At 48.5% G+C, this 15,099-nt stretch overlaps 1 protein-coding gene across 1 annotated transcript in view; it reads left to right on the top strand.

The window, feature by feature from the left end:
• Positions 1-15,099, top strand: part of LOC130403591 (protein kinase C-binding protein NELL1-like) — a 151,447-nt gene that overhangs the window by 98,676 nt on the left and 37,672 nt on the right. Inside the window, exon 13 of the mRNA XM_056608008.1 lies at positions 6,394-6,519. Coding sequence (XP_056463983.1) covers positions 6,394-6,519 — 126 coding nt within the window. The remainder of the gene's footprint in view (positions 1-6,393; positions 6,520-15,099) is intronic.

Below are 15,099 nucleotides of genomic sequence, written 5' to 3'. Positions count from 1 at the left end.
GCCTATTGTTGCACCATTGTAAGATGTGGAGAGGTGTGTGTGTGTGTGTGTGTGTGTGTGTGTGTGTGTGTGTGTGTGTGTGTGTGTGTGTGTGTGTGTGTGTGTGTGTGTGTGTGTGTGTGTGTGTGTGTGTGTGTGTGTGCGTGCGCAGATTTTACTGTGTGTGCGCAGATGTGCCTGAGTGTGTTTTTTGTGTTATGTACACAGTTTATATTTAATGATGTGTTGCCCCCCCCCCGCCCTCCTCGTGACTAATCGTGTGTTTAGGTAGTTGTTGTTTTTCGCTGTAATGATATTCATCTGTAGTAGAACGGTCGATTTGCCCATTTTTAAGATTCAAAGCAGGTAGAAACAAATTAAAATGACATGTAAAATAAGCACGCATGCTTGAACAAGCCAGCGCGCGCTGGGTGACAGAACACGCCGCCTGCCTGCGACACAACAACGCCCACAAGCATGCATATTCAGGCGACATATGCGCTTGTGGGCTCGTGTTCTTTGGATTTGGAATAACAAAGGTCTTAATTAAACTTGCGAAGCGTCTAATATTAATGGCCTGTGTCAATCCCGCGTTCAAACGATTACTCCCTGTCACAGCCGAGTTCAAAAAGATGGCTTTTATTTTGGTCTGTGTGATGATGGGTCTTTGATGTCAACACTGAGCAGACTCCTCTCTCTCTCTCTCTCTCTCTCTCTCTCTCTCTCTCCCCCCCTCTCCCCCCCTCTCTCTCTCTCTCTCGTGCGCGCTCTTACTCTATCTCCCTCTCAGATATTGCGTTGTGCTTATAATTAAAACATACTGTCAACCAATTCAACTTCCTATAAAGGAATTAATCTCCGTGCAACATTTGTTAAACCTATGCCTGATTTTCATTCGACTATTGTGTGTGGGTGAGTAGAAGCAACAGACGGTTCCCTTGGTTTCTCCATATGTCGGCAACCTAACCCCTTCCTACACTGAAGCATCAGTCCCCTTGCCCATCCGTCATGCTGTTTGTGTACATGTACCTGTGTGTCTGTGTTTTTGTGCATGTGTGTGTTTGCGTGCATGAACTTGTGTGTTTTTGAGTACATATACGTGTGTGTGAGTGTTTGTGTATGTGTGTTTTTGTGTACATATACGTGTGTGTGTGACTTTGTGTGTGCGTTTGTGTAAATGTACGTGTGTGTGTGTGTGTGTGTGTGCAGTTGTTTCGTGCTGAGTCGTAGAGGACATCTTACTTCCTCTCTAAAAACCTCCCTAGCTCATCTGGCGAGCCCTCCTCCATGATGGGGGCCTCGGTAGAGGTAGAGCCTGCCTGGTTAGGGGCTGTGTTCCACCGCAGGGCTGGGCTAGGGGCACAGCCAAGAGCCCCTCAGCAAGCTTCAGATAAGACCTCTGCTGGATCTCTCTGCGTACCCCTGCACACTCCACCGCCACGAGACCCCGATGTGAGCCATCTCGGTCGGGCGCTCTCGTCAGATTTTGTGGATCGCAGAAATTGTAACGGAAAGATGAGCGAATGAGATTTTCTCAACAAGTTTGGTCAGAGTGGGTGTGTTGTTACTGCACATCGTGTGGCCGGCTGTGCCTTTGCGTCCCTGCCTTGATTGCAACGACACGCACGTAAGCGCAGACACACACGTCTGCACACGCACGCATATCATTTTTATTTATGCTCACAAACGAGCAGTAATTCTTGAACACAAACATGAACAGATGCAAACCTCTGCAGGACACACACACAGCTGCACACGTATCGCAATCAAATCACAATCAAGGCATACGCCGTTTAAACGCACGTACACATACACACATACACCTCACATTCAAATGAATTACCATTTCAAACCGCAATCGCTGAAGGCAAAACATCCCCTGGCCGAGCACAGTGCGGAGAATAGCCCAGGCGATGAGGAAAGTAGAAACTACGCCCTGCTTGACCCCCTTAACATTCACCGCTTCCCCGCTGATTCTCCTGTGACACTGCGATGCTTTTTACAGCTTAATGGGCAAAGTGTCGCCCCCCCCCCCCCCCCCACATAATGTTCTTTATCGCGACGTGCGTGAGCGGGCTGAAACCTCCGCAGGCTGGGCTCACTCAGCAGGGCCGCTTATCTCTCTGTGGGCACGTCTGAAAAACTAAGGCTCAAACAACATCTCCTTCTTTATTTATGTTTGGCCGTCGCCTCCTCTTCCTCAGCTCTCTTTGAGAGGGCGGGGGCGGTGGGGGGCGGGGGCTATTGATGCGTTTAATTAGCTGGTCCTGGCACCGCTCTTATCTGCGTGCATTTCCTCCTGTGAGGAGGAGTGAACGCAGCAGGAAGCCGCCCGGTCTCTGATGATATCGGGGGCGGGGTGGGGGCGTAGCAGAGAGAGAGGCTGTGTTTAGGCGGAGGCCGGCCACCGTGTGAGGGCGGTCCTCTGGGAGAGAAGAGGACTGGCTGTGGCTCCTCAGCACTCTGCAGGCTCACAAGTGAAGTGAAACATCTCACTTGAGATGTTTGGAGGAACATCTCAAGTGACAGACGCCCACTAGCTCAAATCTGGGTGATGGGGGGGATGTTTACTTTTGCTTTAAATGTTTTACAACCCTTCCTGCTGCTGGGGCTGAGGCGCTTGACCTTTACGGACAAAGTGTCTGTAAAAACCTGTGTAGAAGACTGGCCTTTGTTTAAATGAAACACATTTGTGATAGTCGTCTTCCGAAATATCCATCTTGCCGCTTGCACATTTTTTACAAATGTTTATCTTGGGAAGAGTTGATCCGTAACACAACAGGGGCGCACTGAGTAAATCGGCCCCTCGCACCATCTGGTTCCTGGCATAGGCACAGAGCAGTCTCCCCCAAGACGCTTAAGCATTGTCTAACTTCTGGATCGGATGTTAGCACCGAGCTAATCAGGCTACATCCCTGCCCCCCACTCTGATATGGTAGCCTATTTGTCAGTGCGTATGTTTGCTTTGACAACAGGTGTGCGTTTGTTTGACTGTGTATGTGTGTGTGTGTTTGTGTGCGTTTGTGCGTATGTTAATATGCGAAGATAATAGTGCGCGGATAGTGTGCACAATCAGCTTGTGCATAAAAGGGTGTCGTTTATTGTGGATTAAATAAATCTACTTATCCTGAAAGAGGCAGCTGTGTGTGCGTGTGTCTGTGTGCGAGCGTGTGTGCGCCTGCGTGTGTGCGATAAAGAGAGAAATGGAGCGAGAGAGAGAGAGGGAAGAGGGACAGGAGAGAGCAAGATGCAAGAAGGGAGGTCAGAGCAGAGGGAGGCACTGATTGCCGTGGTGTGTGTGGAAGAGGACATTCGGTGACATCGTGGCGAGATGTGTATCAGTGAGGGAAGATGACATCGCAGGGCAGCATCTGGGACAGTAGCTCTTTACTCTCCCCCTCTCTATATCTCTCCATATATACCCTTTTTATATGCTATTTTATTCTCCTTTTCTGTTCCATCCGACAAAATAAGGCATGTGGACTCCAGACAAGGCGGGCTTTCCATGGCCACTTATGCACCATCTGTATGGAGCATCTATAGGCTCCTGCATACACGACCTGATTGGTTGTGTCTCACAGACACCCTGTTTCAATCATTTACTGATTTTCTTATTCATTCACCTCTGTGCAGTGTGTTGTAACGCACAACGGTACACACACGCTTGCAAACACACACACACACACACACGCACGCAAACACTTATACAAAGGCTACGATGACCTTCATTGTTCTGTGTTTCTCACACCGAGTACGTAAACATATACAGGTACGCAAGGTTTATACACGCGATGCATGTATACACGCACACCAATTGTAAACAAGTCTTTCTCACATGTCAAAAAACAACATGTTGAGAAAACAGACACGCAAATCACATGGGTGTGCACACACACACACACACACACACACACACACACACACACACACACACACACACACACACACACACACACACACACACACACACACACAGAACGCTGCTTTATTTTTAGCCGTTCTTTCAGTCCTGACCTACATCACAGCATGAATAACACAGTGGGGAGATGCATGGAAGAAGATGAGCACAGAAGAGAGATAGCGAGAGGAGGGGGGAGAGGGAAAAGAAGACGGATGGATGGGACAATGGATGGTGATTCAGTGAAAAGGTGAGCGCAGAGAAGAGAAGGAAAACAGAACACGGCGTTTGAAATGACAGCCCCAGTTCTGTCAGCCGTCGTCACCAGGGACCACCCCACAGAGGTTATCCAAGGGAGCACATTAACACGTGTGTGTGTGTACACACACTCACACACAAACACACACGGATGCACCCGCACAAGCGTACACACCTGTACACACACGCGCACACACACACACACACACACACACATCAATGTTCACACATGTACACAAAAGCACACGTACACACATACACTTATACACACACGTGTTGGGGCCACATTGGGAGATAAAGCGCCACACTTGACAGGGAAGGCTTTTATACTAAAGCTGACAATAGAAGCTCCCTGCCTCCTTCCCTGCCTTTGAATTATTGAACGGCTGTGTCAGAAACATCAGGGGCCATAATCAAACCTTGAAGTCCACTCCCTGCACCCATGGGTGTCTCCTCCTCCGCCGCCGCCGCCGCCTGCAAAATAAAGACAATCTAGCGATTATCTCTCCAGTCTGGAGTCCGACGAACCCGAAGGCAATCCAGCCGCTGTTCATTGAACTCAAAGGGCTCGGATAAGCACGGAGTTTGTTTGCTCATTTCGACGCGCTAGATCAATGTGTTTTGTTTCAGGACGGAGGCCAGATAGCTTCTGTTGTTGTGGACGTGGGAGCCGTCCGGATGTTCCACCTGGGCTCCCGGTACCATTAAACCCCGCTGGAACCGAGCCGGGAAAATGTGTACATTTTCGAATGCGGGTCAATCAAACACACGCGGCTCACACCTGCATGGGCGCCGGGCGGCTGCACGGCCACCCAGGGGACACACAGCACAAGAGGCGGCTCTCACAGAGATGCTCTGCCTGCACTACCAGGTCGTCCCGACCCAACAAAGGGTCCCTGAAGTAGTGGCAAGGATGTCGCCTGCTGGCAAAAGGCCACTGGCAGTGCTATGTGAACACGCACGCACACAGTCATCGCACACACACGTGCACCAAGACACACACACATGCACCCACACACACAAACAGAGACACAGAGACACACACAGACCAAGACACACACACCCGCTGTGACACTTTACACTTGTGTGGCTTACACTTAAACGTGCAGACCCCCCCCCCCCCCCCCCCCCCCCTCCCCGCCCGGATTGCAGTGGAAACTCTCCCGGTCGTCCTCGACTTTCAAGGGACATTAGCAAGGCAAAGACTGTGACGTGTTCCCCGTGTTAAGAGAGGGAGGGGTGGTAATGTTTCACGATGTTGCCTATTAGACACCGCCACTCGTCAGTACACCCTGCCCCCACAGTGTCCGTCCTCCGTCACTCTTTAAAATACCTCTTCTCCTGTCCCTTCTGCTGTTCTCTGGCCTATCAGCATCATCACCTTTCTTACTCCCATCACATTTACATTTAGGGCATTTTAAAGACTCTTTTTTTTTTCCAACGCGACCTACAATTAATATATTTGTCAGAAGAAAAAATATATCGCTGTCGGTACAGTAAGGATGTCCATAGAACCAAGTGCCAAGCTCTTGTAATCGCTAGGTTAACCCATTCCCCGTACAACAAAGATAGCTGGGATAAGATGCTACACAATACTAAGTACTATTCATATGTGCCAGGATGTAAAACATACAATAACTTCGAAAGAGGTTTGTGTAGGGGGGTCTGAACAAGTGAGTCTTGAGTCTTTTGCGGAAGCTGGTGTAGACTCTCCTTCCCACTTCTAGTCCAACCATGTAATGTCTTGTTCGGTCCTGACCCGACCTGACCTGTACTGTCCTGTACTGACCTGTCTGTTCTTCTCCTGTCCTAACCCTCAATTGGCGAGGGTTAGTACCTTTGGTAGCCTCTTATAATACAACAGACTGCCCAGACTGTGTACTTATCTGTGTATTTGACGACTTGGTTGCCCTCATATTATTTAAAATGCTTTCGTAGTACAAACTGCCTCCTTATCCGGCCTCATTTTCTTTGCTTATTCTCGTCGTTAACATCTCTATATAAATAAGTATAGAATCTGTGTTTTTTGGCCGCAACGGAGCTTTGGAAAAAGCTTTGTTGACAGGGCCTTTCCATCGCTTTGTGTAAACACAGTTTGCAACAAGGGCAACAGCCCCGTCGGTGTGCTGCTGCTACCACACTCCTGCTTTCACCGAGCCGTTTCCCACCCAGGTACCTTCCACCGGCTGTTGGTCCAGCGCGGTGGCTCACAGAGTCCTGATGCACCTCTCGTCTCTGTGTGTGTTTGTGTCCCTCAGATATCGACGAGTGCGCCACCCAGATGCACTACTGCCAGTCCAACACAGCCTGCGTCAACTTCCCTGGCAGCCACCGCTGCGACTGCCTCCCAGGCTTCATCAGAGTGGATGAATACTCCTGCACCGGTAAGTCGCACGCACGCACACGCACACACAAAGACACACTCAAAGACACACTCAAAGACACACACACACACACTCAAAGACACACACACACACACTCAAAGACACACACACACACACACTCAAAAAGACCGACATTTACACACTCACACAAAGCCAAAAGTCCTGCCATCTATTCCGCTGCCAGGTGATTTGCGACTCTGCTTGTACCTCTGGGTGACTTTCACAGACAAACCCAGCTGGTTCACAGAAAATACCAGGGATGACTTTAACTTTATGAACCAGCAAGTTGTCCCTTTGAACAAACACACACACACACACACACACACACACACACACACACACACACACACACACACACACACACACACACACACACACACACACACACACACACATAGCACTTCAAATGCGAGCTTGTACACTAAACCTTTATGAACATGGCAAATTCTTTTATTCTTTTACGATTTCTGTTATTCTATTGATATTGTGTTTATTGTGCGCTCCGAGCTGTCTGCATTCGGGTCGTTAATCTGCAATAAAATCTCTGAAACCTCCATGCTGTCAGCCTGTCCAGAACTGACACGTTATTGGGTGACCATCGACCAGCCCTGGCCTTAGGTCAGTGCTGAGCCGTGATAGCCACACCTGTGGGACGGAGTCTGTGTTTGCTGTGGGCATCTCTCTTTTCGCGGTGGTTTATCGGCGTCTCAGCTCCACTGCAAACGGCTTCGAGGTAGAGATGTTCCGATTCCATTTTTTTCCTTCCCGATACCGATTCCGTTTCCTGAATTTCAGTGTCGGCCGATACTGAGTATATACCGATACAGCATCTAGCCTTGTAACTACTAACAGAACTGGCATCGGATCAGTGGATAGACTTACGTACTCGCCGATACCCGATGTTAGGCAGTATTTGAGGAACTTCCGATATTTCGGAAAAACTCGACTTCCAGGTGACCTTCAACATCATCTGCTGATCACCTTCAACATCACAATGGTAGTTGTGATCACCACTGTGAAGTTTACCCCCTTCCCCCCCTCACACTGTTTAATTTGAACGAAGGCAGGTGTGAGCCGTGGCTGCTGACTGTGTCCACTCCCGCCAGTCTCTCTGCACTTAGCAGGCAGCCGGTGCCGCCACGGTGGAGGAAAAAGTGTTGTTTAATTAGCGCTGTGTTGGCGGCGGCGCCGGAATGGGTGTCTGTGGACAATCAATCCATTTCGCCCGCTTGTACAACCTGGCTGCTGACACCGGGTCCAAGCTCTGTAGAACACCCCGGAATAGTCTCTTCGTCTGCCAGAACAGATGTATACTCCACCTTCCTGACTTCGCTCACTTTCCTACCTCCCGCTCTCTCGCACACTCGCTCTCTCTCTCTCTCTCTCTGTCCCTCCCGCTAACTTTCTTTCGCTCTTGCTCTCTCGCTCTCTCGCTCTCTCTCTTTCTCTCTCTCTCTCTCTCTCTCTCTCTCTCTCTTTCTCTCTTTCTCTTTCTCTCGCTCTCCCTGGCTCTCTCGCTCTCTCTATCTTACTCTGCTCTTTAATTCTATTCCATCTTCCGCCCCCCTTTCTCGGTATGTAAAAACGTCGCCCAAATTGTCCCCTCCTGCTTATGCTGCTTTTCTTCTTTCTTCCCCCGAGTGAGTCGGAAAGCTGACTTAGTTTTCCCGAGTGGATACTGTCACAGAATGTGTCTTTCGCTCTCAAACAGCATTGTTAGCGCTCATCCTGCCTTAGCAGAACGATAAAAAGATTACGTACTGCTGACGTCCGCAATAAAACATGGCCGTGTAATCATTTTTTTCTCTCATGCTCACAAATGTCTATCCGGCTTATTACAATAGATAAGCTCTGGCGCCATAGCCTCCTCCATCCAAAGCCTCTATGGAGCTGGTTCCTGTTCCTTTGACCCGTTTAATGAACGATTAGAATGGACTTGCCCATTGTATATTTTTCTGAGGGACAGTGTCACACATAAAAAGAAACGTTGCACGATACTCTCCTTAGATTTTCCTTGGCATGTTTGCCAATGAACATCCTTAGTTATCTCTCATCAGTGTCAAGGATTGTATCATTACAGGCTATATGAAGTACCACAGAAAGTCAGTGTACGCAAACTAATTGTTGTACTCAATCTTTGTTGTATACGGGGAATGGGTTAACCTAACAATTGTAAGTGCTTGGCACTTGGTTCTATGAGTATCCTTATTGTACTGACGGAAATATAAATATTTCTCTTTCTTCTGACAAATGTACTTATTGTAGGTCGCTTTGAGTATAGCGTCTGCTTTTGGGGGCGGCATGTGGCTCAGGAGGTAGAGCGGGTTGGCTGGTAAGCGGAAGGTTGCTAGTTCGATCCCCGGCTCCTCCTAGCTGAGGGTCAAGAAATCCCTGAGCTAGGCACCTCACCCTGATTGCTCCCGACGACCTGGCTGTTGCCTTGGCTGACTCCATCGTCGGTGTGTGAATGTGTGAATGTGTGCATGAATGGATGTAAGTTGCTTTAGATAAAAGCGTCTCGGTAAACTCCGGCGCTGGCGGAGGTTACCGTGGGTCTTGAACTCCAACCACAGCGGTGCTCGGGGTCAGACGCCGTCGCGTCTAGCGCCTTGATCTCGTCCGGCTCGCGTAAAAGGAGTTCAATACATGTGCGAGGCAAGAGTTGCACACGCCGAGACTGATAAAAAGCACTCATACGTCCGCACAGCGGACGGTAAGTTCCACCGCTGACGTCAATTATGCAGTAGTGCTGCTCTTCAACTCGGATGGCATCAAAAGGGGAATATGTCAGTCCACAGGTACACACATGCACAGCTACACATATACACACACACACACACACACACACACCTGCGCTCTCGTGCCTCACCCCCGCGGCTCTCTCCACACAGCCGAAGGGAGTGCACGCGTTCACTTTGATATCACAGTCTTTACAACTCACTACTCGGGGGGGCAATAGACAATCGCCTATTGCAGCTGTGTCCTTACACACACGCCAAACAAATTACTGTACTGCTCGGATGACTCGCACACACCGAGCCAACGGCCAGCCGGCCTTTGATTTGGATTTATTTTGTGCTGCTCACTCTCTACTCTACCTCTCGCCTGCCCCTTCTCAAATCTTCTATATCTCTCTTCCACTGTCCCTGACGTTGTCCCTACCCTTCCTCTGTCTTGTGCCTCTCTCTCTCTCTCTCTCTCTCTCTCTCTCTCTCTCTCTCTCTCTCTCTCTCTCTCTCTCTCTCTCTCTCTCTCCATCTCTCTTTCTTTCTTTCTTTCTTTTCCCCTCCCTCTCGGTCTCTTTTTCTCTGTCTTTCTTTCTCGGTCTCTCTCTCGCTCTCGCTCTCTCACTGTCTCTCTGTCTTTTTCTCTCTCTCTCTCTCTCTCTCTCTCTCTCTCTCTCTCTCTCTCTCTCTCTCTCACTCTCACCCTCTCTCTCTCGCCTCTCTCTCTGCCACCCACCATCTCCCTGGTAGAGCGTGTCCTTTGTGAAGCCTGTGCCCTGGCTGTAAACAATACTGGGCTGCAGTAATTACAGTTCCACTTGATTTCCCCTCCATGGAAGGAAGGAGGGAGGCAGGTCCAGAAAAAATATGGAAAGGGAGCCATGGCAGATCCGTGTGTGTGTGTGTGTGTGTGTGTGTGTGTGTGTGTGTGTGTGTGTGTGTGTGTGTGTGTGTGTGTGTGTGTGTGTGTGTGTGTGTGTGTGTGTGTGTGTGTACGTGTACTTGTGTGTGTCTTTGGAGGCTGCCAGAAAGAAGGAGGGTGTTTGCTGGCATGTGCACTATCCTCTTTTAAAAATGTCACCGTAGCTCTGCTCCACAACAGAAGCTTCTTCGCTTCGCCTTGAAATGTGGCGGAGGTTTGAAAATACCAAAATAACAGTAGTCTCTTCTGCTGCATCCCGAGTGCAGCCTCACACCTCTGTTCAGAGGTTATGAAGATGTTTGTCCTGGGTGGACGGCGCTGGTGTGTCCTGTCTCTACTGTACGGCTCAGAGCGTAGATAACGGTTACCGGTCAAACCCGCTCCGTGCTTATCTTGTTCACAGCTCTGTTCTTTCCCAGGTTAAGCATGTAGAGATAAGACTCTGGGTCGGCGGTAAGACTGTTCAAAACGGAGCGATAGAATCTCTCCCATCGGCCCTCGTTCCCCCAGGTACACTTACGCTCCCAGCCGGCTGTGTGCACCACTGTAATAATCCACAATAATCATATCCGTAAGCGCTAGCCTGTTTACTGAATACAGGTATCGAAAACAATGTTTTTTGATTGGCTGGAATTAGTGATGGGTGGCACATGGCGGGTGACATTGCCTGACACTAATTTCAGCCAATCATGGAAGCGAAATTGCAGTAGATTGTCTTTCACTAGAGAGAGTGCGCTTCCATTTTCAGCGTTGGTTTAAAGACTGAAGCATGGGATAGTTTCCATTAACGACACATGTTGAATGTAGACCAACATCGCTGTTATTCTCATTAATAAATCACTCTACTATCCTGCCTGCTTGGTGAGGTACCCAAAACATGAAGTAAACTTCCATCCACAGTCTCTCAGACTCCTGTTTTCCCTGACTCCAATAGACCAATTTCATCCACCCCCTGCCATGTGAATGTGCAATGGTTTTTCCTGCATTGTACCACAACATTTCGCCAAGCAATCCTGTTCGTGGATGCGTGTTACGGCTTGTAAGGTGGACCGTGGGGCTTCCGGAGACCCCCCGTCATTTCATGCAACAGCTGCTACATTTATGCTACAAAAATGATACCGTTGGGGAAAGTGGGGTATTTTCCATCCCGGGCACATCATATGTTTAATGAAATTTTTAATCATAATCAATTCCAATTATGCCTTGAATGGACGGGGGCTCAGGTGTGAAGAGAGTGGAAACCCTGGCAACCTTCACTGTTTACATTAACTTTTCAAAATGGAGGTCACGTCGCCTGGCTGTGGCTCTGCGCCAGCCAATTTGGAGAGCCGATCAAACACAGTTAGGGGCCGAGAGAGCTATGGTTCTCTCTTCCTTATCTCCCCCTCTGTCCCTCCCTCTCTAACTCTCTCTTTATTGCTCTCCATCTCTTTCTTTTCCTCTCGGTCTCTTTTTCTCTGTCTCTCTGTCTTTCTCTCTCTTTCTCGGTCTCTCGCTCTCTCACTGTCTCTCTGTCTTTCTCTCTCTCTCTCTCTCTCTCTCTCTGTCTCTGTCTCTGTCACTCTCTCTCTCTTTCTTTCCGTCTCTCTCTCTCTTTCCGTCTCTCTCTCTCTCTCTCTTTCCGTCTCTCTCTCTCTCTCTCTTTCCGTCTCTCTTTCCCTCTCTCTCTCTCTCTCTCTCTCTCTCTCTCTCTCTCTCTCTCTCTCTCTCTTTCCCTCTCTCTCTCTCTCTCTCTCTCTTTCTCTCTCTCTCTCTCTCTCTCTCTCTCTCTCTCTCTCTCTCTCTCTCTCTCTCTCTCTTTCCGTCTCTCTTTCCCTCTCTCTCTCTCTCTCTCTCTCTCTCTCTCTCTCTCTCTCTCTCTCTCTCTCTCTCTCTCACTCTGGGTCTCTCTTCCATTCGTAATTGCCTGGGAGAATCTGTGCTTTCATATTTGGCCATGAGGACATGATGTAAAGAAAGCAGTTCCCCTTGCACAGCAGCACCGGGTGAAGGCGTGTGCGGAGAAGTCATGCTTCAAATTACACTGCATTCTCTTCAAGGCATCCTGCCCTGGTTCTCTGAGGTTTCCTTTGATGCACACCCGCTCTCTCCCAATGAATTCCCCTCTCTCTCTCTCTCTCTCTCTCTCTCTCTCTCTCTCTCTCTCTCTCTCTCTCTCTCTCTCTCTCCAGTCCCTCTCCACTAAAGCCTCTTTCTCGCTGAGATTGAAACTAAGTGTGCTGGCCGGCTGCTATGGCTGTTTACTGACGTAACATTAATAGAACTTGACTTCATTAATGCCCACTTTTGCCTTCTTCTTTACATTTTATCAGGTCGCAAATGGGTTGCGTCCTCATGCCCCGGTCGCAGCCATTAAAAGAATATGAACCATGTAGTGAGATACGAAAAGGCCAGATCGTACAATATTTGCTCACTGGTGGTTGTAAACCGGAGATGTGAAGACGTGGACAAATAAGCTATTTAATGAAAAAGGACATCCTGTTTAATAAACATGACGGTGAGCCTCCCAGTATTTAATGGTGCGCGTGTCATTTAATGGAATAGATGTCATAAAGCATCTCCACCTTGACGTGAAGTGGGTCCCAGCAACCAAAAAAACCTGATTGGATTACCCCAGCAGAAATCCTGAAATCATTGGTGTTCATCTGAACACAGATGCATGCCCTCCAAACCAAATTACTATGACATGTCATCAATCCATACAGGACCCCCCTCCCCCTGCCATAACAGGGAGAGATCTCTGCAGAGTGCACATCTAGTCAGTGCAGAAAGACATCATCTTCGCATCTCCTCGAGGTCTACGGTAGTTTGAGATTGAGAGCCGATGGAACGCTCTACAAATTAACTATGAATAGGTGACTCTTAGGTATTGGCTTGGCTCAAGTATTTACTCATGCATCGCCTCTGTCTCCTTGTCAAGCGAGAGGGAAAGGGGAACCATTAAACGTGTTTAGTAAAAACAATTATTTAACTTCCTTTTAAGTGTTTGCAGAAAGAAAATGATGCATCCATTCAACACGTTGCGATGTTGAAGCATGTGTGAGTGTGCGTCTATCTGTACCTACAAGACACCCCCGGATTGGCACCGTGAACAAGCAGGGAGGGGGGAAGGCTTTTTAGCAAGCGTTTTCTCTATCTCCGTTGTAAAAGAGAAGATAGGCAGCGGCTGTAAACAGTCAGGGGGGAGGGGGTCGCCCAGGTGCAGCAAATAAATACAGATTAATATTATGATTGACACCAGAAGTGTGAGCTTGGTCGCTGAAAAAAAAAAAATAGTGAAAGAGAATATCACTGTGGACTTGAGTTTTCTTAAGCGCAGGCTAGAATTGAAAAGCTTCAACAGCGATCTGCAGCCATAGAAGGAGGCGCCATAACAGCCGGTGGAGATATAATGTATGGGGGAGAGTAGATGGCTCGGCACATTAAAGAACTCTGGATAAGAGGGAGGCTATCTAGTGGCTCCCCGTGGTGACTTGAATTGAATTGAAAAGCTGCATTGTTAGCATGTGAGGCTAATAACTGTACTCCACTGGTTCGTTGCTCATTATTCAAATACATTCAAGTGACAAAGCCTGGTAACTTAAAGGGCATGCGCTGCATATAAATGATCCAACACTTCATTGGAACTTGCTTAGTATTCCCCTGCATATAAACTCGTATTATTCTTCTTTTACTTGTTTTATCCTACCTCGTGTTTATTAAATCTTATCTCTGCTAAGCTTTTTATAGCCGAGCTGATCTCGTCTCCTACAGCCTGAAGTCATCCGAATATGACACAATGCCTCCGTTGTTTTAATTAGTTCCTCTTGTCTTTCTGTGTCCTTTCATGACAACGCCGCAAAGAAAAACAAACAACACCGCCAGACCTGTAACCGTTAAAGATAGAACAGCATTTTGCCCACACCTGTTTTGCTATCTTTTCCCGGTTGTACTATTCTACTATTTTCTACTATTTTCTAGTAGAAACCGTGGCAGCTCCCTGAGGCCGAAGCTAACCCTGTAAGCATGCTAGCAGGCGTATGTGCTGCCTTATTACTAGCGTGCCACCGGCTACAACTGAAGTTATAACCAAGTGGGTGCTACACACTGGTAGTGGTTGGTGAGGTCCCCCCCTCCACTGTCAAGCACTTTGGGGACGAGAAAAGCGCTATATCAATTCAATGATTATTATTATTATAACTGAAACTACAATATAAAATCTGTAGCACTACAAGACAGAGCCATGCTCCCCCCCCACCCCCCGCTCCCGTACCCTGTGCCCAATGGCCCGGACAGTGCACCGAGTGTGTCGCGGCGGGTTTCGATTTGAGCCTCTGATTTGCCGTTTTGATGTCACCGCCCTCCGGGAGGTCAAGGGTCGCTGGCGTCTGGCGTGGCGCGGCGATCACCCCACCGCGACCCTCTCGTCAGGCCTGCCTCTGCCCCCTCCCTCGACGCCCCTCACTTCACCTCCCCCCCGATCTCCGTATCCGCAGTGGGCCTGGCGCGGTCGCTTTAGCGTTTTCCTTTAAGTGCTATTCTCGTTGAACCCGTTGAATCAACTCGGCTCATCGCTGCGTCCAATTATTCTTTTTTTTTTCACGATAAATTAACTTTATTTCCACTAAAAAGAAATATTCCTATTAAATATTAACCACTCGTGGAAGGCTCCCTCTAGACCGTCTGGAGCATTTGGTGGACCCGTGTTGCGGATATGAAATCCCAAGCATACGAAATTGCTGCGTCCCCACAAATAAATCCACGAGAAATGTCTAATTTCCAGAGTTGTTTACCTTGTTTAATGGTGCCGCTGAGACGCCATCTAAACTACGGTCGTATCTTTCCTCCTTCGTTTGCCATTTTCTTTCTGTCTTTACGGTCTCGTCCACCTGAGGCTGCCTGCATATTTAAACATGTGTCTCTTTCTTCATGTCGCTCCCATTAATGGTGAAC

Source organism: Gadus chalcogrammus, chromosome 14 (genome assembly GCF_026213295.1).
Source record: "Gadus chalcogrammus isolate NIFS_2021 chromosome 14, NIFS_Gcha_1.0, whole genome shotgun sequence".
Taxonomy (NCBI): domain Eukaryota; kingdom Metazoa; phylum Chordata; class Actinopteri; order Gadiformes; family Gadidae; genus Gadus; species Gadus chalcogrammus.
This window is presented reverse-complemented; position numbering and strand designations above follow the sequence as displayed.